The sequence below is a fragment of the Talpa europaea genome (assembly GCF_964194135.1).
Source record: "Talpa europaea genome assembly, chromosome: 2".
NCBI classification, from domain to species: domain Eukaryota; kingdom Metazoa; phylum Chordata; class Mammalia; order Eulipotyphla; family Talpidae; genus Talpa; species Talpa europaea.
In genome coordinates, this window is record NC_140068.1 from 41,919,040 (window position 1) to 41,943,434 (window position 24,395).

The 24,395-nt window shown below is 43.3% G+C and overlaps 1 protein-coding gene across 2 annotated transcripts; it reads left to right on the forward strand.

Annotated features, from left to right (window-relative positions):
• Positions 1–4,062: 4,062 nt before the first annotated feature.
• On the forward strand, positions 4,063–24,176 carry DDO (D-aspartate oxidase; the record flags this gene model as incomplete). Of its 2 annotated transcripts, XM_084228308.1 has the most annotated exons (4): positions 4,063–4,234; positions 12,902–13,010; positions 16,075–16,251; positions 23,609–24,176. In XM_084228308.1, 4 exons carry the CDS (start codon positions 4,063–4,065, stop codon positions 24,174–24,176), a joined length of 1,026 nt encoding a protein of 341 aa, XP_084084434.1. The 2 variants fall into 2 exon arrangements, with proteins under 2 accessions (XP_084084434.1, XP_084084435.1); XM_084228309.1 differs by lacking the exon at positions 16,075–16,251.
• Between the last annotated feature and the right edge of the window lie 219 nt (positions 24,177–24,395).

Genomic DNA, 24,395 nt, shown 5'->3' on the forward strand with positions numbered 1-24,395 from the left:
ATGTTTTTTTTAAATTTATTTATTTGTTTGCTTGTTTGTTTTGTTTATACATGCACTGGGTACAGTCAGAAGCGCGGGAGGGTGAGAGAATTCACCAGAGCCAGAGCGGGGAGCAGAGCAGGCAGAAGGACCGAAGTACACTGCTGAGGGAAGCAGCGGGCGGCAGGAGAGGTCTGCGCGCCATGTGGGACCCTCCTCCGGTGGCCGGGGAGCAGCTGGGGATTGAACCGGCGCTGCAGAGGCCGCGGGCAGCTTCGCAACCCAGCGCTCTACCGCTGAGCCACCAGGGAGGCCCTGCTTTTACTAGTTCTTGATGATAAATTAAAAACTGTTTAGGTAATCTGAAATCTTGGTTCTCTTTTACCCTTGGACTTGGTAAACTGAAAAATATAGTCCTGTCAGCATTGTTGAGCACTGTGAAAATATATCTACTTTTAAAAACCTCCAGTTATCACTCTGGGTACCTTAGTGTTGTTTTATAAAAATCTGTATATATTATTAAGCCTGTGAAGAAACTTTTCTTGGAGTCAAATTTCAGAAATGGTAAAGTTTTTTTTTGAATCAAGTAAAATTATTTGATGCGTCTTAGGACTCTTAATAAATTATTTTCCTTATAGCAAAATGCTAAAACACATTGGACCAATCTAGAAATGTTAAAACTTCATAAAAATTGTCATTGAGGGAAAAAGTTATACCTTTTCAGCATATATAAAATTGATTAAAGTGTTCTAAAATATATGCGATTTTTAAAACCTAGTATGTTCTGGTATAATATTATTGGATGGTTCTGATTATACTGAAATATATATGTGTATGTGTGTCACAAAATTGAGCAAACATCCTTGTCTTTTACCTTAAGCCATGATTTTAGGTATGGTCATTTTTGAGTTTTTGTTCTTTCTAAAGTTTATTTGCTGAGCTTTGTCTTTAAAAAAACTCACAAAAAGAGACTGACAATATAGATATGTTTTGGAACTGAAAAGACCTACCGAGCCTATAAAAATTTGATTTATGAAAATTACCAACAGAAGATGGAGACTTAATATATGGAAAGTACACTGAGGAAGATTTGAATAATATTTCATGACTTTTAAAAAAAATTAGTTTTTAATGTTTTGGTTTTTTGGGTCTCCAGAAACCTTGTCTTTAAGCTGGGCTATGATCTTAACAATGACAATTTGCATCTTTGTATGAACAAGCTGAAGCATTTGCTTTTCTCTTGTCTCATCCCAAAAATTTATAGGCAATATTTGTACTTCTCAGGACAATGTCTATCTTTGCATAATCTCAATAGGGAATTTTATTTATTCCTCCTTAACCTGGTAAATTAAACATGTTTTGTTAAAAGGCTTTGATTGAAATTCTTCTGGGAATAAACCATGCTGAGCTGAGAAGAGCGAGCCAAAAAGAGCCTGTCACCTTGCTTACTGGGTTCCAGAGACCTCCATGAAAAATGAGGAAGCTGCCTCCATGGACAGGACTGAGGAAAACCCTGGAAAAAGTCCTGGGAACCTTGAGAAGAGGAAATCTCAGGTGAAGATTGGTGAGACTGTGACTTTGATAAAGCCGGCATGGACTGGATGTTAAAAAGCTCACGCTAAGGCCTGTGGAATTTTCAACAAAGCCAACAACACTCTACTTGTTTACTCTGCACAATGAGTTTATGCAAATATAGGGAAAATTGTTAAAATTAGATTTGGTTTACTATTTTACAGAATTGGGATGAGGGTAGAGAAAAATTATGTCTCCGTAACTATATTATTCTCTGGTCCTCTCCAGTGAGGGCTATAGCCTTAATGTCATCATCTTGAGGAAGAGAAAAAGTAATCCCTCTTACATTTAGGACTACGCTGTGCTGTATATCTTGTCACTACCACACCAGCACCAAGACCTTAACATCATGTCGGGAACTATGGCACCAATAAGTGCAGGCCTTCCATAATAAACCCCCACCCCGACGACCCTGTTCAGCAGGAAGCAGCCAGATGACACGACGCCCCTTTTCCCATAGAAATGGAAGGTCATAACTGAGAGTGGGGATTATGATACAGTTAACAAGTTTGTCTTTCCCCCATTTTTTGCAATTCCCCTTATCTAGCATTAACAGGATTGATGGCTTGTCTTTCCCATTTGTTGCAGCTTCCCCTCCCCTTGGGAAGAAAAAAAAAGCTGGCACCACCGGTTTCCCTGTAGACCCTTCCCCCTCGCCCTAAGGAAAACAAGGTGGGGATCACCTTCTCTGTGCCTTGACACCTTCCCCTCCCCTTAAGATGAATGAGCTGACACCCATCCATCTCCCTGTTGAGCTGGTGCCCACTTGCCACTTGTCTCTGTGCGGACCCCGTCTCTGTGCGGACCCCTTCCCCCTCCCCTTCGCGGACGCCTACCCATCTCCCCCTGTATAAATACCCCTGCCCACTGCCAAAGAAGAGGAAGGTGGTTTTTCGGACATGAGTCTGCCTCCCTCCTCATTTGTTGACAAATAAAACCGCTTTCCTTTTCCTCAAACTTAGTTTCCTTTTATTGGCTGAGGGAAACTGAGGCCGGCGTTCGGTAACACTGCTTCCTTTGTTAGAGGCTCTCGGTATCTGCCACTGCGTTGGTAGGTGCCGTGAACCCAGACTCAAGTCTGAAATAAACTCCCTTTTGTGTTTGCATTGGCTGTCTTTGGGTTCTTGGAGGCTATGCTTGCCGAGTCTGCTGACCTTGGGCACAACAATTGCAAGAGATGGGGGAAGACAAACTTATTAATTCTTAGAGACCAGTCATTTGCAACTGCATCATAATGACAGGTTAAAAGTTATTGGAGAACTCTGAAGTATCACAGTACAAGGGACCTTACGTGTAAGTGGCCATGATTTGTTCCATATGACGTGATGCCCTGGCTCTTGCTGTCTCAACAGTGACTAAGGGCACATTTACAGTCTGGCGTAAGTAAGGCAGTGAGCTAGCCTGGTGCTAGACCTATCCACTAGGGATCACAATGACTGATGGGATGCATTGCATTTTCTCTCTCTGAAGTTTCAACCTGGGACCTGCAGAGAGGAGGAGAGCAGAAACAGCAGTGGAAAGACAAGCAGGAAAACAATGTGGACTGGAAGGCAGGGTGGAGCAGGGATCAGTGGACTGCTGCTTGAGGCAATGTGGTGGGAGAGGTCTGAGTTTCTGATCCTCTAGCTCCCACACTGGGCGCCAGTCTCAGGATGCCCAGCCCAGCCTCCTGGAAGTCTGCCTCCTACATTTCCACACGGACTCTCAAAAGGAGTCCCCTTTATGAGGCAACCTTAGAGGGTCTCTCTTATTTATGGCCTAATAAAAGAACTTATTGGGCCTGGTTTACAGACGAAAGAGTCTAGGAGACTATGGATTGCTCTGCAGGTTTCAGAATCAGCATCCAAGTCCATAGAGGCATCCAGGCTCTCCTCTAGAAAGTCTCTTCTTCAAAGGTGGTGGGAGAAGGGGTTGTTCCAGGAATGGAGTTGGGGGTGGGGTGGCGAGAAGGCAGACACTGAGGCAGGGAAGAGGAGGAGAATCAGGGAATAGGAGGGAAGATGAGTTCAGTCCTTCAAACTTCTGTCATACTGTGATAATGATAATTAAAAACCAATATGTAAACACTAAGAGCTGCATTTTAAACTGCCTGTAGGTCATGTCCTCTTAATAGCTGCTCCTTGGGTGGTTTGTGGGAGCAGAGATGGCAACTCTACTGTCCTTTTCAACCTTCCTTGTGTTGCCAACCTCTCCTAGCTTATAGTCACTGGGAAAGTGGCTTAGGAGAGAATAGAAATGTGTAGAAATCATCCCCCAATGCAAACCTACTTACCTGTTGTGTATTCTCAAAGCAACTCCAGGCTGGCTTTGCGCTAATGTCTAAAACTCCATTGAACCTTTGTTGCCCAGATCCCACTATCTAGTGGAAAAAATGCTGACAGGATAGGTTTTATAGTCAGAGCCTTTTTTGGACCTAAGGAAAGAACACGCAGCGTCAAGCTTTGTGCCGGAGGGAGTAGCCCCTTTTGCAAGGTTTATTGCCCACCCTCCCCTCTCCTTTCTCACAGACCCATGGAGACAGTCCGGATTGCAGTTGTGGGGGCAGGTGTGATGGGGCTGTCCACTGCTGTGTGCATTTCCAGACTGGTCCCAGGATGCTCCATTACAGTCATTTCAGACAAGTTTACTCCCGAGACTACGAGTGATGTGGCGGCTGGAATGCTTATTCCTCATGCTTATCCAGGTGAGAAGGATATGTCAGATATGAAAGATGTTAGATAGAATGATCTAATGGAATTCTTTGGACAAAGACAACTGTATGCATATAGGTATAATGTGCAGATTTAACAAACACCCTACTGACTCCCCTGTTGGGAAAGGCTTACTTACACAGCAGTACAAAAACAACCTCTAAATCTTAGCAGTTGAAAGACACTACATGTCGATTAAGCATTAGCAAGGGTTCTGCTTGTCATCCAGGGACCTAACCTGATGGAGCAGCTGTAGGCTTGAGTGTGCTTAGTGTGGGTGCCTTGGGGAAGAGACTTCTGAACCAACCTCTCATTGCCTCAGCAATGAGACTCTGACCTGGGAACGATGATGATCACTTCAGAAGATAGCTCCCAGGAGCTGGTCACATGCACCTGCCTCTCAGAAGGAAGCCAGGAAATGCTCCTTCTGGATAGGCTCCCAGAAGGAGCAGCCAGAAGTCTTGTGTGAACAGCACAAATGGCTACTGCACTTGGCAACACCTAAGACTTCCACTCACACCAGTGAGTGGAAATTATTTACAATGGGTCTAAAATAATCCTAAATTCTAAGCCAGTATGAACACAATCAGTCAATATCAGTATGTATGTAGGTCTGAAGATGCACTGAATTTTTTTTTTTTTTTTTTTTTTTTTTTTTAAATAAATTTTATTGTTATATTCCCCATACAATTGCAGCCCCCCATTCTGACCCCAATCCCTCCCCTCCCGCCCCCGCCCCCCTAAAAGTGTCTCTGGTTCATAGTTTTTTGTTGATTTTGATTTTCACTTTCTTATAGTTATTCATTTTCCTGGTCCATTATTTAAGTTTTCTAGATTCCTGCTATGAGTGAGACCATCCGGTATTTTTCTTTTTCTTTTTGGCTTATTTCGCTGAGCATGATCCCTTCCAGCGCCATCCATGTTGCAGCAAATTGCATGTGTTTATCTTTTTTGAATGCTGAGTAATATTCCATGGTATATATGTACCACATCTTCTTGATCCAGTCATCTATTTTTGGGCATTTGGGTTGTTTCCAAAGCTTAGCTATTGTAAACAGTGCTGCTATAAACATAGGGGTGCAGGTGTTCTTTGGAATTGATGTTTCTGTGTCCTTTGGGTACATACCTAGGAGTGGAATTGCTGGGTCATATGGAAGCTCTATGTTTAGTAGGTCCAGAAATCTCCACACAGCTTTCCACAGTGGTTGGACCAGTTTGCACTCCCACCAACAGTGCAGAAGAGTTCCTTTTTCTCCACACCCTCGCCAACATTTGTTGTTGCTAGTTTTTTTAATATGTGCCATTCTCACTGGTGTAAGATGGTATCTCATGGTAGTTTTGATTTGCATTTCCCTGATGACAAGTGATGTTGAACATTTTTTCATATGCCTGTTGGCCATTTGCATTTCCTCTTCAGAGAAGTTTCTTTTAAGCTCTTCTGCCCATTTTTTGACTGGATTATTTTCTTTGTTGTTGTTGAGTCTCATCAGCTCTTTGCAGATTTTTGTGATCAGTCCTTTATCATTAGTGTTGGGTGCAAAAATGTTCTCCCAGTTGGTGGGGTTTCTCTTTGTTTTTGTTATTGTCTCTTTTGCTGTGCAAAAGCTCTTTAATTTGATATAGTCCCAGCTGTTTATCTTTGCCTTCACTATCACTGCTTTGGGTGATGTGTCTGTAAAGATGTCTTTGATGTGCAAATCACGTAGTGTTTTGCCTATATTTCCTTCTATATATTTTATGGTTTCAGGTCTTATGTCTAGTTCTTTAATCCATTTTGAGTTGATTTTTGTGTATGGTGTGAGGTGGTGGTCAAGCTTCATTCTTTTGCATGTAGCGACCCAGTTTTCCCAGCACCATTTATTGAACAAACTTTCTTTGCTCCAATGCATAGTCTTTGCTCCTTTGTCAAAGATTAGTTGACCATAAATCTGTGGGTTTATTTCTGGATTTTCTATTCGATTCCATTGGTCTGTATGTCTGTTCTTGTTCCAATACCATGCAGTTTTGATGATTATGGCTTTGTAGTATAGTTTGAAGTCTGGGAGTCTGATGCCTCCATTCCCTTCTTTTTTTTTCAGGAGAGCTTTGGCTATTCGGGGTTTTTTGTGATTCCATATGAATTTCATCAATAATTGTTCTATTTCTTTGAAGAATGACATTGAAATTTTGATTGGAATAGCATTGAATCTGTATATTGCTTTTGGAAGGATGGCCATTTTAATAATGTTTATTCTTCCAATCCATGAGCAGGGGATGTCTCTCCATTTCTTTGTGTCTTCTTCTATTTCTTTTAACAGTGTTTTATAGTTTTCTTTGTATAGGTCCTTTACCTCTTTTGTTAGATTTATTCCCAAATATTTGATTTTTTTTGTTTCAATAACAAAAGGGATGGTCTTTTTGATTTCTTCTTCTTCAGATTTATTGTTTGTGTATAGGAAGGCTACTGACTTTTGCGTGTTGATTTTGTATCCTGCCACTTTACTGAACTGATTGATGAGTTGAATTAGCTTTTCTGTGGAGTTTTTGGGGTTCTCTATGTATAATATCATATCGTCTGCAAATAGTGATAGTTTGACTTCTTCTTTTCCTATTTGGATTCCTTGGATGTCTTTCTCTTGTCTTATTGCCCTGGCTAGGACTTCCAGTATTATATTGAAAAGCAATGGTGAGAGTGGACATCCTTGTCTTGTTCCAGATCTTAATGGAATTGCTTTCAGCTTTTCACCATTGAGAATGATACTGGCTGTTGGCTTGTCATAGATGGCCTTTATGATGTTGAGGTATGTTCCTTGTATCCCAAGAACTTCAAGGGCTTTTATCATGAATGGGTGTTGTACTTTGTCGAAAGCTTTCTCAGCATCTATTGATATTATCATATAGTTTTTATATTTCTTTTTATTGATGTGTTGGATAACGTTGATTGATTTTCGGATGTTAAACCATCCTTGTGCCCCTGGAATGAATCCAACTTGGTCGTGGTGAATTATCTTATGGATACATTGTTGGATTCTGATAGCTAAAATTTTATTGAGGATTTTTGCATCAGTGTTCATTAGGGAGATTGGCCTGTAGTTTTCCTTTTTTGTGTTGTCCTTGTTCGGTTTTGGTATTAGTGTAATGTTGGCTTCATAGAACGTGTTTGGTATTGTCCCTTCCTTCTCAATTTTTTGGAAGAGTTTGTGAAGGATAGGCACTAATTCGTCTCTGAATGTTTGGTAGAATTCATTTATAAATCCATCAGGTCCTGGGCTTTTGTTTTTGGGGAGGTTTTTGATTACCATTTCAATTTCGCTAATTGTAATTGGTCTGTTTAGGTGTTCTATTTCTTCTTTATCTAGCTTTGGGTGATTGTAGAGTTGTAGGAATTTGTCCATCTCCTCTAGATTGTTAAACTTGTTTCCATATAACTGTTCATAGTAGTTACTGATTATTCTTTTGATTTCTGCTGTGTCCGTTGTGATTTCTCCTCTTTCATTGATGATCCTGTTTATTTGTGCTTTCTCCCTTTTTTCCTTTGTGAGCCTGGCTAGGGGTTTGTCTATTTTATTGATTTTTTCAAAGAACCAGCTCTTGGTTTCATTGATCTTTTGGATTGTTTTTTTAGTTTCAATTTCATTTATTTCTGCTTTGGTTTTTATTATTTCTTTTCTTCTACTGGTTTTGGGGTTTTCTTGTTGTTCTTTTTCTAGATCTTTGAGCTTCGAGATTAGGTTGTTTCTTTGCGTTCTTTCTTGTTTCTTGATGTGAGCTTCTATTGCTATATATTTTCCTCTTATTACTGCTTTTGCTGCATCCCATACATTTAGGATATTGGTGTCCTCCTTGTCGTTCAATTCAAAAAATTTTTTAATTTCTTCTTTGATCTCCTCATTAGTCCAATGGTCTTCCAGTAGTGTGGTTTTTAATCTCCATGAGGTAGGAAAGTTCCTTGCCTTCTTTTTATGGTTTATTTCTAGTTTGATGCCTTCATGGTCAGAAAAGATGGTTGATATGATTTCAATCTTGGTGTATCTGTTGATGTTTGTCTTGTGCCCCAGTATGTGATCGATCCTGGAGAATGATCCGTGTGCGCTTGAGAAAAATGTGTACTCCGTTTTTTTGGGGTTTAGTGTTCTATAGATGTCTGTTAAGCCCAATTGCTCTAGGTCTTTATTTAGAGCTTTGGTTTCTTTACTTATTTTTTGTCTTGTTGATCTATCCATTGTTGATAGTGGTGTGTTGAAGTCTCCCACTACGTATGTGTTTTCTCTGATGTCTGTTTTCAGAGAGGACAACAGTTGTCTGATATATTTTGGTGCTCCTTCGTTTGGTGAGTATATGTTAATTAGTGTTATTTCTTCTTGAAGTATTGTCCCCTTGATCATAATGTAGTGACCATTGGGGTCTCTTTTTATCTTTTTGAGTTTGAAATCTGTTTTATCTGATATAAGTATAGCTGTTCCTGCTTTCTTTTTTGGCCCATTTGCTTGTAGGATTGTTTTCCATCCTTTGACTTTGAGCCTATTTTTATCTTTTGTAGCTAAATGTGTTTCCTGGAGACAGCAAAAGGTTGGGTTTTGTTTCTTAATCCAGGCTGCAACTCTGTGTCTTTTTATTGAAGAGTTTAGTCCATTTACATTTAGAGTTAATATTGATATGTTAACATCTGTATTTGCCATTGTGTTTGTCTTTCCTTTGATTTTATTTATTTATTCTTTTAATAACTTTTTTTTTTTTTTGGCCTTCTTTCATTGTTATTCGTCGCTCTGAGGTTCTGGCTTTAGGACTCCTTGTAGTATTTTTTGGAGTGGGGGTTTAGTTGCAATGAAATTCCGGAGTTTCTGTTTGTCTGGGAAGGTCCATATTCTTTCTTCAAAGAGGAAGGAGAGCTTTGCGGGATAGAGTATTCTTGGTTGGCATCTGTTTTCTTGGAGTCTGTTGACTATGTCCCTCCACTCTCTCCTTGCCCGTAGTGTTTCTTCGGAGAAGTCTGATGTCAGCCTGATTGGTTTTCCTTTGAATGTTATCTGTTTCTTCCCTCTTGCCAGCTTCATTATTTTTTCCTTGTCCTGGATTCTTGGGAGCTTTACTATTATGTGTCTTGCTGTATTTTTCCTTTCGTCGTGGAAGTTTGGTGTTCTTCTTGCTTCTTGTATATCAATTTTCAGCTCCTTCTTCACATTTGGGAAGTTCTCTTCAATTATCTCTTTGAATATTTTCTCTGTTCCTACATCTCTCTCCTCTCCTTCTGGTATTCCTATAACTCTTATATTTCCTTTCCTCATGGAGTCAGATAGTTCCCGAAGTCTTTCTTCGTTCTTTTTCCTTCGTACTTCTCTTTCCTTCTCTGTTTTGGTTCTTTTTATTTCTGTGTCTTCAAGATTACTTATTCGTTCTTCCATTTCATCTATTCTGCTTTCATTGCTTTTTCCAGAATTCTTTAGTTCTTCCATTAATTCTTTGATCTCCTGCATTTCTTTTACTTCCCTCTTTAGGGACTCAATTTCTTTCTTCTGACCATTGTTTTCCCTCTCTAGGGACTCAATTGCATTCTTCTGATCGTTGATTATTTTTCCCTTATCATTGTTTTCCTTTATGACTTCTGTCAGTTTTTTAATCACGGCAATTTTAAATTCTCTTTCTGGAAGGCTCAGAAATTCTTCCAAGTTATTGTCGTTGCAATCTGGGGGCTGGCTTTCTTTTTGTGGTGTGCTTTTTCTCTGGAGAGTTGCTAGGTTGCGTGTGGTTCTTCTCCTCCCTACTGTCTGTTTTCTAATTTGCCGTATGCGTTGGGACACTGTGTTGTTGGGACTTGCCGGCATCTTGGGTGGGCTTCTCTGTTCCCCTCTGGTTCTTCCAGGAGTCATCTGTCAGTTTCAAGCAGCCTTTACTGGAGAGAGGTCCCTGTTCTAAAATGCCGATGTGGGGACACACTCCCCTGTGCGCCTGGTCTGCCCCGGCGGTGGGTTCCTGCTCCCCTCTGGGCTTGGACTGCAGGCCAGAGGGGGTCTGGCGTGGGCGAACTTCCCCCGCTCACCTCTGGCTCCTGGGGAAGCCTTCTGCAGGTAGTCTTTACTGAAGAAATGTCCCTGTTCTAAAATGGTGATGTGGGACACACTCCCTGCGCTTCTGGTCTCAGGCACTCTATTCTGCGCGCCTGGTCTGCCCCGGCTGTGGGTGCTCGCTCTCCCTGTGGGCTCAGACTACTTGTTCAGAAGGGGCCCGGTGTGGGCTAACTCCCCAGCTGGCCACTAGCTCCTTCAGTAGCCTGTGCTGGGGTCAAGTCGCTAGGTGGCACCAGAGATCTCTCCTAGAGCCCTTGGGGAGCTGATTTTCCACCCCGTGGGACAGGGAGCAGAGCGGGGATGGTAGGGTACACCTCAACGGCTTTAGGGTGCTGTGTCTGTCTTGTGCCCCACCGTCGTGGGGAACCCACGCCCCTAATTTCGTGCCCCGGGTCTCAGTTCCAAAGCCCTCAGTTCCAGGGCGCGGGCTGTAGCCCAGATCAGTGGCGCGGGAATGGCGCCTTTTGAATCCCGCTCCCCTGCCTGGGCGCCTTGTTCCTGCTCACTCAGGGAGGGCCTCCGCCCGGGTCTCAGTTCCACAGCCCTCAGTTCCAGGACGCGGGCTGTAGCCCAGATCAGTGGCGCGGGAATGGCGCCTTTTGAATCCCGCTCCCCTGCCTGGGCGCCTTGTTCCTGCTCACTCGGGGAGGGCCTCCGCCCGGGTCTCAGTTCCAAAGCCCTCAGTTCCAGGACGCGGGCTGTAGCCCAGATCAGTGGCGCGGGAATGGCGCCTTTTGAATCCCGCTCCCCTGCCTGGGCGCCTTGTTCCTGCTCACTCAGGGAGGGCCTCCGCCGTCTCCCCGCAAGCCTAGGTCGCAGGCGCGGGGACCTGGGCAGCTGCAATCCGAGCACCGCTTTCGCGCAAGCTTACCGGGCTGGGCGGCCGGGGCTGTGTGCTGGTGCTGGTCTCCTCCTGGGGGGCGGGGCTCTCTTTTTAATGGCGCGTGGAGCTCACCTCCGCGGCGGATCCTGCAGGGTTCGCCTCAGCTCCCGTTCACGGGGTGTGGTGGCTGCAATAGTTCCTTTCCACTCACAGTCCCACTTGCTGTGTCCGTTTTTCTTGTTGGGCGTTTTGGTTTGTTGTTTTCCTCCTCTCTGCCGGTCGGAGAGTGCCGCCTCTGTGGGCGGGGGAGGGGAGCAGGGTTCTGCGCTTCCCTCCCTTCTCGTCCTCTTTTATGGCAACTTTCTTCTTCGGGCAGTTTGCTGGAGTCGTCCGTTTATCTTCCGTGTCCCAGTTCTCACTGGGACCTGCCGCTTTTCCTCCCTATTAACTTTTTTTAATGGGAGATCTTACTCGCAGCGTCTCCTTGCCGCCATGTTGCTCCGCCCCTTCGCACTGAATTTTTAAAAATGTGTCCACACTGTCCATTCTGTATTCTTCACATGAAACAAGAGGAGGATTAAATAGACTGTCTCTTCTTCCTCATTTTCATTCTTTCATCGCCTTTAGTTTTAGCTTTTACTTTTTTATTAAAGTTATATGTGCAAATAGTTTAAGTAAATGGTTACAAGATTTATTACAAAACCCCACAATCTGGACCATGAACATTGTCCTTAGATTCATTTTTTTCAGTTTGAGAAGTAGTTTTCAAATTACTGTTCTTGACACCTCCCTTTGATGTGTCTCTCTGGGATAGGTATTATACTGGACCTCCTAGATTCTCAACTATCTTAGCTTCCCCCTGTCCCTCCACTCCTGTTTCCAGACTGGTTCCCCTTCCTTTTTTTTATTATACTTTCTGGGAGATTTTTCTCAATTCTGTGTTTCACCTTCTTGAATTATTTCCTTTACTTCTTTGATACCATTCTGAATATTCCAAGGTTCTTTGCTTTATTTTCCAAATTTCTCTTTGTTTCAACATCTTATTTATGTTTGTGGTTGTAATACCTTTTCTTATTTTTCTGAAGTTATTAATAGTTTTAAAAGTTTCTTCCTCCTGCATAGTTTCTGTTCTCTCCAAATTGTGTTGTTTGGGCTTCAGGATTTCTGGCCCCAGGAATGGTACTCTAAGCTGGTCAATGATTCATGGAGTGGAGGCAGATGGAGGGGCCATTTTCAAGGAACCAGCCTCCACAGTGCGGCCTGTTCCCTTGTATCAGGAGGGTGGGCTCCCTGTGCTTCCCACAGATGTGTGGTCTGATATCTGTCCTCGCTGAACTGCACCCCACAGATCTCTTGTCACCCATCATGTTTTCAGCCTCCAGGAAAGAGACCTGGGTCTTTTTTCCTATCACCTCAACTATGTGACCAGCTGGATACTGCAGCCATGAACTACTTCTGTTCAGATTGTCTGTGAACACTTCAAGGCCCTCTGGAATATACCTAATGTCTAAGGTCTCTTTCCAGCTGGCTTGCATGCCAGATTTTGCCTGATTGGTTGTTTTGCCCTCTAATGATTAATCGTGATATGAGCAGATATGGACGGCATGTGTGAACATTCAAAACTTGGGTCACCATAATGTGGTACTTTATATAAATGTTCCTCCCGACCTTTTTGTTCTCCTCCACCCCAACTCCAGTTTCTAGGAAAGAGCTCACATTCCAGTCACAGCGCATCCTAGTGACGGTGATACTGTCTTCTTACAGCTGCCTGTTGCTTTTCTCTGTGACTACAGACACACCCATTCCCAAGCAGAAGCAGTGGTTTAGAGAGACCTTTGATTACCTGTTTGGTATTGCCACTTCCGCAGAAGCCAGAGATGCTGGTGTTTGTCTGGTGTCTGGGTAAGAGAAAAAATCTGATGTCATTTTAGAATTTATGGTGATCTTACTAAGCTTTTAAATTCAACATAAAATATTATTGAGTATCTGGTGTGAACAGAAAGCTGAATTAGATGAAGGAGGATTTAGAACATTTTAGACTTTACTCCAAAGAATTCAAGAAACACAAGTTACAGTATTAGACTTTTTAACAATAAATAGATGTTATAGTTTCTCATTACAAGTACGATTTTGAATTTCTCCAGGGACTTTGCAGTGGTTTGAAGGTATGATGTGATTGATGGAAAGCAAACTGGTGTGGCATTGGAATGGGTGCAGATGTCCAAGATACAGGGCCATCTTATATGGTGTCTTGAGAGGTTTCCAAAAAGTAAAAATATTTTTTTCTTTTTTTTCCTCTCACTCCTCCAAAAAATATTTTTGCAACATTTAGCACACTTACATTGGATTTTTATTATAGCATTTGATTTCAGAGACATGCATGATTAAGTGAAAGCATTAAAGTAAATCCTATTTAACATTCTAATACAATGTAGCACTTAAAGGATGACAATAACTTTCCACATCTTCTTAAACAGAGATCACTAAGCATCCAGTCACTTTAAACTTATATCTTGATGTCATTTGATAACACGAGTCAGCTGTGGTACTTATGTGACAAAACAGGCATGCTCTGTAGCCTTCTGGAAAGCAGAGAGATGCGCACCTTTTAGTAAGTTCTCAAAACATCTTTTATAATGTTACAAAATAATTATTCTCTCTCCTCTTTTGAGATTAGGCTGACTGCTGACTTTTCTGCTAATGTACACACCTGTAGTAGATTTCTACTCTCTTCTTCTTGCCTCCTTTTACCATCACAAACACCAACCAATGTCGACATCACTAGTTTCCCAAAGTCCCTACCCAAATTAAGGACTTTTTTCTTCACTACCTTCTGAAGTTGGATTGATATAATAACTGTCTCCAAACACAGCTGAGGGGCAACATAGAAAAATTATTCTCATTGATTTATGACCATACTTTGCTTTTGTTCAAAGCCAACAGGCCTCAGTTAAATTCACAAACTTTAGACATGGCTATGTCCAAAATTCAAATGTCCTTCTAAGAGTAAGATTTTGCCACCTCTGAGGAGATAAAAATTATATACTTTAAGCTATTCTTTTTTTTTAAAAAAAAAATTATTTATTTATACAAGCACTGGGTACAGTCAGAAGTGTGGGAGGGTGAGAGAATTCACCAGAGCCAGAGCGGGGAGCAGAACAGGCAGAAGGAGCAAGGTACACTGCTGAGGGGAGCAGCGGGCGGCAGGAGAGGTCTGCGCGCCATGTGGGACCCTCCTCCGGTGGCCGGGGAGCAGCTGGGGATCGAACCGGAGCTGCAGAGGCTGTGGGCAGCTTCGCAACCCAGTGCTCAACCGCTGCGCCACTGGGAAGGCCCATGTCTGAGTGAATTTTTAAGAAAGATGGACGTGGTCCTGCCTTCCTGTAGTTTGTAATCTGTAGGGAATGTCATAAATCTAATGAATTACAAATGAGACATGAACTTCCAAGGGATGAGAACGGGGTGCTCTGGAAACATATGTCTGGAAGTATAACTGGGAAGTTATGAGTAGCCACCTATAAAAAAGTTTCAGCAAAGACCATGCGCATGAATGTAGGTTAGTCTGATGATGTTGTGGAGGTGAAGGAGGCAGAGACAGAGCGGGAACGGAGGGGGCAGTCTACATATTGACCTGCAGCATTTTAGTAAGGGAACAGTCTACGTATTGACCTGGGTCTAAGGCGATTGTTGGAGAACTAAAAAGTCCAGAGTAATGGAGAGTTTACACAGTAAAGTAACTCATCATATTTACTTTTCAAAATATTTCGTCTATAGGGTAAGGAAAAGATTTGTGGAAAAAGATGAGGGTGGAATAGATTAGGTGTTAATAGAGAACAGATGGATTTGAGAAATGCTTAAGAGGAAATTTTATGGGATTGAGAGTTGATGGCATGTAGGAGGTGAGGGAGGATGACACTGGGTTTCCAGTATTAGCATCTGGGTGGATGGAGTACCATTTCATGAACTGGATAAGAGGTAGGGAAGAGTGGAGGGTGGTTAAAGTATACTTAAGAGCAGGGAGTAGGCAACCTGGGTCTGGATCTGGTTGTGGAGTTCAGGTGGTCTATAGATGATGAAGAGGGCAATAGTAGCCCAGCAATCAGCTAGGCAATCAGCCCAGCAATAGTAGCAGAATGAGGCCACAAGAGGGCCCAGCCTAGAGCTCTGCCACAAACACTATACCTTCCATGGAGTGCTGCTTTGAATGAATTACTAGAGAGAGAAATTCTGGTATATTAATGACCACATCATTATCGACTTAATGTACTGCACTGAAATGAATTTCCTTGCTATTTTCCTGCAGCCATGATTTGCATTTATTTCTAGTGATGAAAACAACCCAGTACTTACAAATCCAACCACATCCCTAGCAGCTATTGGCAAGCTTCCTATTAACAAGAAATATTCTTGCAGCCCCACCCACCACTAGCCATGCAGGTGACTTAGGAAGGCCAGGACTCTTACTGAAGACTCTAGGCTTCTCTTCTGGAGAGCTGAATGTGACGACTTACAACTTAATTCATAACTTGTACCTGTGCTTCCTGCATATCCACCACTGCTCATTCTAGTTTAGATATTTTGTTCAGAATTGAGGCCAACCTATAAACTTTTGAGGATTTGCTTACCATTTATGCCAAGCATTATGCCAAACAGGAAAACATTTCCTCAAAAATCCGTGATTGTAAATAAAGAAAGAAAATCAGATAGGAGCTTTTTAGAAAAAGAACCAAATTCAATCTTCAAAAGACACACTGCTTTTTGAATATCTTAGTTCCCCAATCCCAAGCATTTTAAATTTAGCTGCTAGGCATCTGAACCCCAGAAAATCAGATCTTTTCCTGTTCCTGTGTCCTAGAAGTGTGATTTTTAAAGACTTTACAGATTGTCACATGGCGTTCACTAGAGATGTACTACTTATAAAACTAAGGAATTAAATCAGGAAGATTTTCTGTCTCCTGTGTTTCAGTTGGCAGATATTTAGAACTGCTCCTACCGAGGAAGTGCCATTCTGGGCTGATGTGGTTCTGGGATTTCGAAAAATGACAGAGGCAGAGCTGAAGAGATTCCCCCAACATGTATTTGGCCAGTCTTTCACCACCCTGAAGTGTGAAGGTGCTGTCTATCTCCCGTGGTTGGAGAAAAGGTTGGTAGAAATGGCTCTTGGCTGCTTCCTTTATCTCTCAGCTGTAAGTAACTTCATAGGAACTCATGAAACATAAACTGAAAATCCTCAATGGCCTTTTTTACTGAACTCTTTTTTTGCTGAGTCCGGTTGCTCACAAATGACTGGGGCCCCATAAAGCCATCTAAAGGCAGTGCCTGTTCCTCAGGAGGGAGTCACATCCCCAATTCTATCCCCTAGCATGCACCTCCATGCAGGAGTTAGTGCCCCAACACCCCGCCCTGCCCCTGCCAGTAAAACCCACTCATTGAGACATCATTTAGTCTCCTCATCTATGAAATGGGGAAGTTATGCTTTCAGCTAAAAAATTATATGATGTGCTCTAGTTCTTTGGATGAGAGACTTATGCTTATTATAAATTATAGTCTACTCTCTATTAACACCAAATCTATCCCACCCTCATCTCTTTCCACGAATCTCTTCCTTTCACTATAGACAAGAAATTTGAATTTCTTTTCTCATTAGTGACAAAGAAAATAGCTATTTTCCTATTTATTTCTTTGTTATAAATAAGAACTCTAGAACTGAGGACTTATCTAAATTAGGTAATTGCTTCCTGATCACATTTAACCCCAAATACCTTGAACTTGCATTTTGGCTTATTTTTCAGAAATTCCTGTTTCCAGTTAGGAAGCACCTCAGGAGTATCTTTACTGGAGAAACATCAGTAAATCTATTTTTAGTTTAGCATGGAAATTACAAGCATGTTGCTGGTTATGAAACATTGGCCTTTTAATCTCCACATCTGTTTATTTGGTAGATGAATAGGAACAATGTGAATTATTGTATAAATATTGGAAAAGTGACTTGAGATAACAATGATCTGGTTCCAGATATAAGGTGTAGGATAATTGATTCATATAGTTCATTAATTAATTCTTCGTTAAACCCCTAAATATATATGAGATATGATGCTAGAAGCTGGTTTTTTTTTTTTTTTTTTTTTTTTTTTTTATAGAGGCATGCTTTATTTATTTGTTTGCTGGTTTGTTTGTTTGTTTGTTTTGTTTATACATGCACTGGGTACAGTCAGAAGCGCGGGAGGGTGAGAGAATTCACCAGAGCCAGAGCGGGGAGTAGAGCAGGCAGAAGGACCGAAGTACACTGCTGAGGGGAGCAGCGGGCGGCAGGAGAGGTCTGCACGCCATGTGGGACCCTCCTCTGGTGGCCGGGGAGCAGCCGGGGATCGAACCGGCGCCGCAGAGGCCGCGCGCAGTTTCGCAACCCAGCGCTCAACCGCTGCGCCACCGGGGAGGCCCTAGAAGCTGGTTTTAAAAAAAGGCTAAAATATGATCACTTTTCTTAAAGAGTTTGTAGTTAATTGTGAGAGATGGTGTATAGGTGTGTATATATGTGCTTACCTATAGTAACAATTACAGTGACACATCTGGTGAGGGCTGAGCACAGATTTATGAGGTTAGATGGGGAGCACAGAGGAGAGAGCCTAAGTCTATTAGGCATGTGTCAGGAGTATCATGATTTATTTTTGTAAATTTTTTTATTTTAATTTTTAAATTTTTTTTACATCCTTGCTAATATTTTTGTAGTTTTTAAATGCTCTTCTCTTTTAAATGCTCTTTTTTAAAAAGATGTATTTATTTATGCATACAAGAGCTGGGGTACAGGCCAGAGATGCAGCGAGTGAGAGGATTCACCAGAGACAGAGTGGGGCACAGAACAGGCAGACTGAGTGAAATACACTGCTGAGGGGAGCAGTGGGTGAGAAAGGAGAGGTCTGCTGCGTCATGTGGGTTGCTCCCAGGCTGGCCAGGGATGGAACTTGTGCTGCAGAGGCTGCGGATTGCTTCATAATGCAGTGCTTAACCCCTTGTGCCACCAGGGAGGCCCCGCTCTTCTCACTTTTACCTTTTATCAAATTATATGGAGTATATTAATTTACTAGTTCCAGCTATGTTTGTATGAAGCTATGTTTGCATGTATCTGCTTTTGGGTACAACAAGATTCCACAAACCTTAATTTTGAGAGGAAAAACATTTTCTTTCCTTGAATATTTCACCCTATATTTTCCTTACTACAAACCCGAGGCAATGTCACAATTTAAATGTATGGGTTTGGTGTAGAAATAAGAGCCTTGACTCCTTTCTTCCTTTTCCCTCTATCCCTGAAGTTTCCCTCTGTTGCAATTCTTGATGTAGCTAGAGAACACACTCAACATTAGACCCTCCTTTACCTGCCCAGTCTGGGAAAGGAAAAAAAACTGAAGTGCAGTGTGATGTGCAAATATTTGAAAGGTTCAAGTTAAACTAACAAGCCGCTCTGTAAGATATAATGTATCCTTTTACCTTTATAAATATGCCTGCAACTACCTGAAGACCGAGTTTACATGTGGAAGTCTTGGCTTCCCAGGCGTGCTGCACCGTGACATGGCAGTGAGGGGCCTTCCGTGCCCACACACTCAAGCTCCATCCACACCCACCCCTCTGGCTTGGGATGCACACACAATGGCATGGTCTGTCCCTCAGGAGAAGACAATGCAGGCCCTGGAAGTGGGCAGAGGAATATGGGGGCTCTGGGTCCCTAGCTCATGGCCTGGAAGTGAGGGAGAGGGCTCTGACAGAGCATACCCCTCAGCCACACATCCTCATTTCTCAGGCAGCTAGAAAGGCCAGAACTGGGTCCTCTAGGTGACCCAATGGAAGGAAGGAACGGGTTCCCCCACAATCTGAAAGTAGAGCATCCTATTTGATAAGATTTGGTAGGTTACTTTTTGGCTTTGGGAACACTGTTACCATCAGTTTATATGGAATAATTTTCAGCATTCTCACATCCTAGAACTAACCTTCCAAATGCTCTGCTTTTGGATAGCAAAGGAAGCCTGTCCAGCTGATATTAGCCAGAGTGTTCTGAGTCTTAGCAACAGTAATGGGGGTGGGAGGCAAGGAGAGTTCTCCCCGTCTGTCACTGAACAATGAATGCCTCTAAAGTCTAGACAGAGGACTTAAACAGAAATTATTCCTGGGAGGCAAGGCACGTTACTGTCAGTTTGTTGTAAAGGATGAATAGTAGATGAGGTTCTTGGGAGAGATGGGGACAGTTTTGATGGGGCAGAGAAGGAGAATGAGGCACCTGAAGAAATGGCAGAAGGGATGTTGCTGTGGGAGGGGCAGAAGCAGGAAGCCAGCCTCCCCCCTCCCTCCTTAAATGACTCCTCCTCTGAGGAGTCTTCTGAAGTTTTCCAGTTTGCTTGGAGCTGCTCTAGGCAGTAGGAACTTCTCCTAGGTGGAGTAGGGGTGGAGGTGGGGAGAGGGTGGGTGTCCCAGGCTGGACTTCGAGTGAGGACCAATCCCCAGCATGGTCATGGTCCCTGATGCGCCGCCGCTCTTGCTGAGAATGAGTCTTTTAGTTCTGGGGCCACCCTCAGCCATCTTCACATGGAAACAAATTTTATCTGAGTAATTTGTTCTGCCTGATTCTAAAGTAGCACCTAATAGAAAACTGACTCTTTATTTCCATAATAATCTCACTTTGAGGCCTAACCACTAACCATGGGGTAAAGGTCTTGGAAAAATCACGTTGCCCTCTCATTAGTTGGAAATCTGCTCTTAGCAATTTATTCTACTTGAAATAACCCAAGAGAATGGGACTTGGTGTCGGTGAGGGCCTCTTCCTGACGGCAACCCCACAGGGCTGGAGTTCAGGCCTGGAAACAAGCTGCTGTCTATTTTTAGGTGCCAGAGTCAGTAAGAGGAAGCCTTAGGCACTGTTCTTGTGCCCCACAAAGGCCTTTTTCATTTGTTTGATATACATGTCCACCATGACAGCAGGCTGGGACATGAGTGCCTCAGACAGAAAGTCTAGGCAATCTGCTGCACAAAGCTTTAAGAGGGAGGCTTGGCCCAGCCATCCTTCCTCTTTTAGCGCCTCCCCTGTATTCCCGATATCACAGGCTTCCTCCTGTTCCCCAATATGAGGCCCTGCCAGACAACTGGGATTATCTGTCCCCCATTCCATCAGGGACTGGCCTCTGGCCAAAAGTTCAAAGTGGAGAAGGAAAAGGGCCGTGGATCCCCTGCCGGATCCCCTGCCCTCGGGTGGGAGCCTTTGTAGGGTAGGAACTCCCTGAACCTCCATTTCCAGCCAGGATTTCAGGCCAGGTAGGAGGCAGGGCCGCACCACAGTGAGGGGGTGAGACCCTCAGGGCTAAGTGTAGATTGCCACCCACTCTTCTCACCTGGAGGCCCTGCTGGGAAGCCACATAATCCTTGCCTGTTCCTCACCCCCAGGGTCTGTTTTCTTGCCTCCTGCCTCTTCCACACAACGAGAGTGCTCAGCCTGCAATGTTCCCAATCAAAACCAGGTATTTCACTCAGCAAACCATACAACAAGGCTTTCAATGTAAATGTTCTCCTACTGAAACAATAGAAAAACTATTTTTTTAAACCACAAATTAGATCTTTGGCGTTGTCCAAAGAACAAAAGGGATCATCTCCCTCTCAAAAGAAATAATGCTCAAAATATCCAAAACAAATAAAACAAAACCCTCAGCGATTTAATTGGCTACATAGATCTTATTTAATATCTTCGGCCAGTGAAGTCATATTTTGCTGCTTTTTATTTGCCCCTTCCAGGAAATGAATTAGAGGCAATATGTCATGTGAGCCTGTCTCTTTGTCAGGCATCTTAAATAGGCAAATCATGCCAACCAGACCAGGATTGTCCTGCTTTGGTGACACGGAGGATGCTTCATGCTGCGTTTCTGAGGGCCCTGTGATGATCCCTCTCCAGGAGAGGTGATGGTGTAGTTCCAGTCTGAAAGCTGGTTGTCTTGAGACCCAGGAAAAGCTAATGTTTTTTTTTGTTTTTTTTTAAGATTTATTTATTTATACATACAAGAGCTGGGGTACAGAGCAGAGATGCAGGGGGGTGAGAGGACTCACCAGAGACAGAGTGGGGAACAGAATAGGAAGACTGACTGAAATATATTGCTGAGAGGAGCTGCGGGCTAGACGGGAGAGGTCTGCTGCGCCATGTGGGTTTCTTCCTGGCCAGCTGGGGATCGAACTCATGCTGCAGAGGCTGTGGATTGCTTCGTAGTGTGGTGCTTAACCCCTTGTGCCATAAGGGAGACCCAAGAGCTAATGTTTTAATTTGAGTCTGAGGGCAGGAAAAAGCCCATGTTGCAGTTCCAGGGGAGTCTGATAGGAGGAGGTCAGCATTTTTGTTCTAATCACGCTTTCAACTAATTGGATAGGACCCACCCACATTAGGAGGGCAATCTGCTTTACTCATACTGACAATTTAAAATATAATTTCACCTAAAAATAACCTCAGAGGAACACCTTAATACTTGGGCATCCCATGGTTAATCAAGTCAACACATAAAAAGCACCATCATATACCAAGCCAGGATGTCATGTTGTCTTCAGTATTGGTAGACGCTTAGGTCAAGTGCCGAAGGTATTGGGGACTAAGGTACGAGGTCATGGGGGTGGTGAGAAGCATATGACATAGACTCTTCTGCTGAGAAATTTATTTTATTGGCATTAGTCCCCTAGAATTTATTGTGCTTAATATCTTGTGAAGTACCCTCCTGCCCACCATTTCATTGGAATTTCACAGCCATCCTCTGAGGCAGGCAGGGAAGGCTTCATTCCTGGGACACATCAGGAAACTGTGGGTAAGATGTGACGTGAGTTGGCCAAATTCTTAAAGACAATGTGAGAGAGATATGAGATTTTAACCTGTGAGTTCTGATTCTATATCACCTCTCATTTACATCATTCTGCTACCTATTTGCCCTTCCATCTCCCAGTTCCTTTGCCAGCCCTTGAGGAAGGGCACTGTGCCTCCCACATCTTTCCTGTCTCTTGGCAGTGCCTTGCTCTCAGGCATTCAACAGAAGCCCTGACATCACATCTATAGGCCTTGGGAGTTACTGTTAAGACTTTCAGTTTTGCAAGATGAAATGGTCTGCAGATGGAGGGTGGTGGTGGTTATGTAACAATGTTAAGGTATTAAAATTATAACAATGGTGAATTTTATGTTATGTGATTTTACCAAAATTAAAGAGATTATAGGAGCTGGGCAAGCCATTTCTTTTTGTTATTGATTATACTTAGTCCAAAAAACATCACTACCGATCACAATTGGCACTTAGTTTATCAGCTGAAGATACTTTGTGTTAATCTCATGTTAACACCCCTGTGACAGACAGAATGGGGGGGGCACACAATCCCTGTACCAATTGTCTAGTTGGGGAGACTAGTTCTTTTGCAAAAGAACAACCAACAATTAACAACATGAGGCAAAATGTCCAAGGCAGTAAATTCAGGTGTTAACTAAATGACTCAATAATGATGTAGAAACTATGAAACAAAAAAAAAAAAAAAAAAGGGAAATGTTGTGCCCAAGGTCAGCAGACTTGGTGAGCATAGCCTCCAAGAACCCAAAGACAGCTGATGCAAACACAAAAGGGAGTTTATTTCAGACTCGAGTCCGGGTTCATGGCACCTACCAATGCAGTGGCAGATACCGAGAGCAGAGAGCCTCTAACAAAGGAAGCAGGGGTCTTTTAATAAGGTTAAATTATGCTGGCAGTTACTCATTGGCTACAAGGATGTGCTCTCCAACTTTGCCAGGCTATCATTCTAAGCTGACTGGCCAGGCCAAGATGCAGCTCCAACCTGCAGTTCCAGTTACAGCAAGTTCGCCCTCATTGGTGACCAGAGAGTAAGGGTGGAGTGAGGGTCGAAACTGTCTCTGGAATGCAGTCTTTCCCCAGCAAAACCTAAAATTCTAAAATGGCAGTTACACAAAGCAATGGCTGAGAATACTTATGCTTGGGCCTCCCCTGTGGCGCAGTGGTTGTGCGCTGGGTTGCGAAGCTGCCCGCAGCCTCTGCAACGCCGGTTCGATCCCCGGCTGCTCCCCGGCCACCAGAGGAGGGTCCCACATGGCGCGCAGACCTCTCCTGGCGCCCACTGCTCCCCTCAGCAGTGTACTTCAGTCTGCCTGCTCTGTTGCCCGCTCTGGCTCTGGTGAATTCTCTCACCCTCCCCCGTGCTTCTGACTGTACCCAGTGCATGTATAAACAAAACGAACAAACAAATAAATAAATAAAAAAAAAGCCTCTTTAAAAAAAAAAAAAAAAGAATGCTTATGCTTGGTTCCACAGGAAAAGGCATATAAATTTCTTAGTTTTGAATTTTTGAGATGGGTTTTTATTTTGGTTCAACTTTAGGAATCCTCACTTTCCACCGATGCCAGGAGGTGGATGGCTAGATCTGGCTTGGACTCTGTTTCACATTCTGTATTATGTCCTGAAAGAGGTCCCCTCACTGTCTCTCCTTCCCCTCAGGTTAACAGGAGATGGCGCACTGATGCTAACACGACGAATAGAAGACCTGTGGGAGCTTCACCCGTCCTTTGACATCGTGGTCAACTGTTCAGGACTTGGAAGCAGAAAGCTTGCAGGAGACTTGACGATTTTCCCTGTAAGGGGCCAAGTGCTCAAAGTCCACGCTCCCTGGGTGAAGCATTTTATCCGAGATGGGAGTGGGCTGATGTATATTTACCCCGGTGCATCCAGCGTAACCCTGGGAGGAACTAGGCAAAAAGGAGACTGGAATCTGTCACCAGATGCAGAAGTTAGCAGAGATATTCTTTCCCGGTGCTGTGCTCTCGAGCCCTCCCTCCATGGAGCCCGCAACATAAGGGAGAAGGTGGGATTGAGACCCTGTAGGCCAGGCGTGCGGCTGCAGAAAGAGCTGCTCGTCCGGGATGGCCAGAGGCTGCTTGTGGTCCATCATTATGGTCATGGCAGCGGGGGTATCTCTGTGCACTGGGGTTCAGCTCTGGAGGCTGCCAGGTTGGTAAAGGAGTGTGTCCATACCCTCAGGACCACTGTTCCCAAGTCACAGCTATAAGTGACATAAAATGATGGCAAACAGCACTGGAGACTGTTGACCGAAACAAGCTAGGCACCAGAAAAGATTCAAATAACTTTTCATGCTTGAAAGTTTCATTAAAAATGTCCTTGTCTTCAGTTTTAGAAGAGATGCTTTATGCCTTAGTAGATTTACTGCTATGCTAATCTAATCTAGTACTAACCCAGCAGTAGATTTAAGTCTAGCAGTAATGTGATG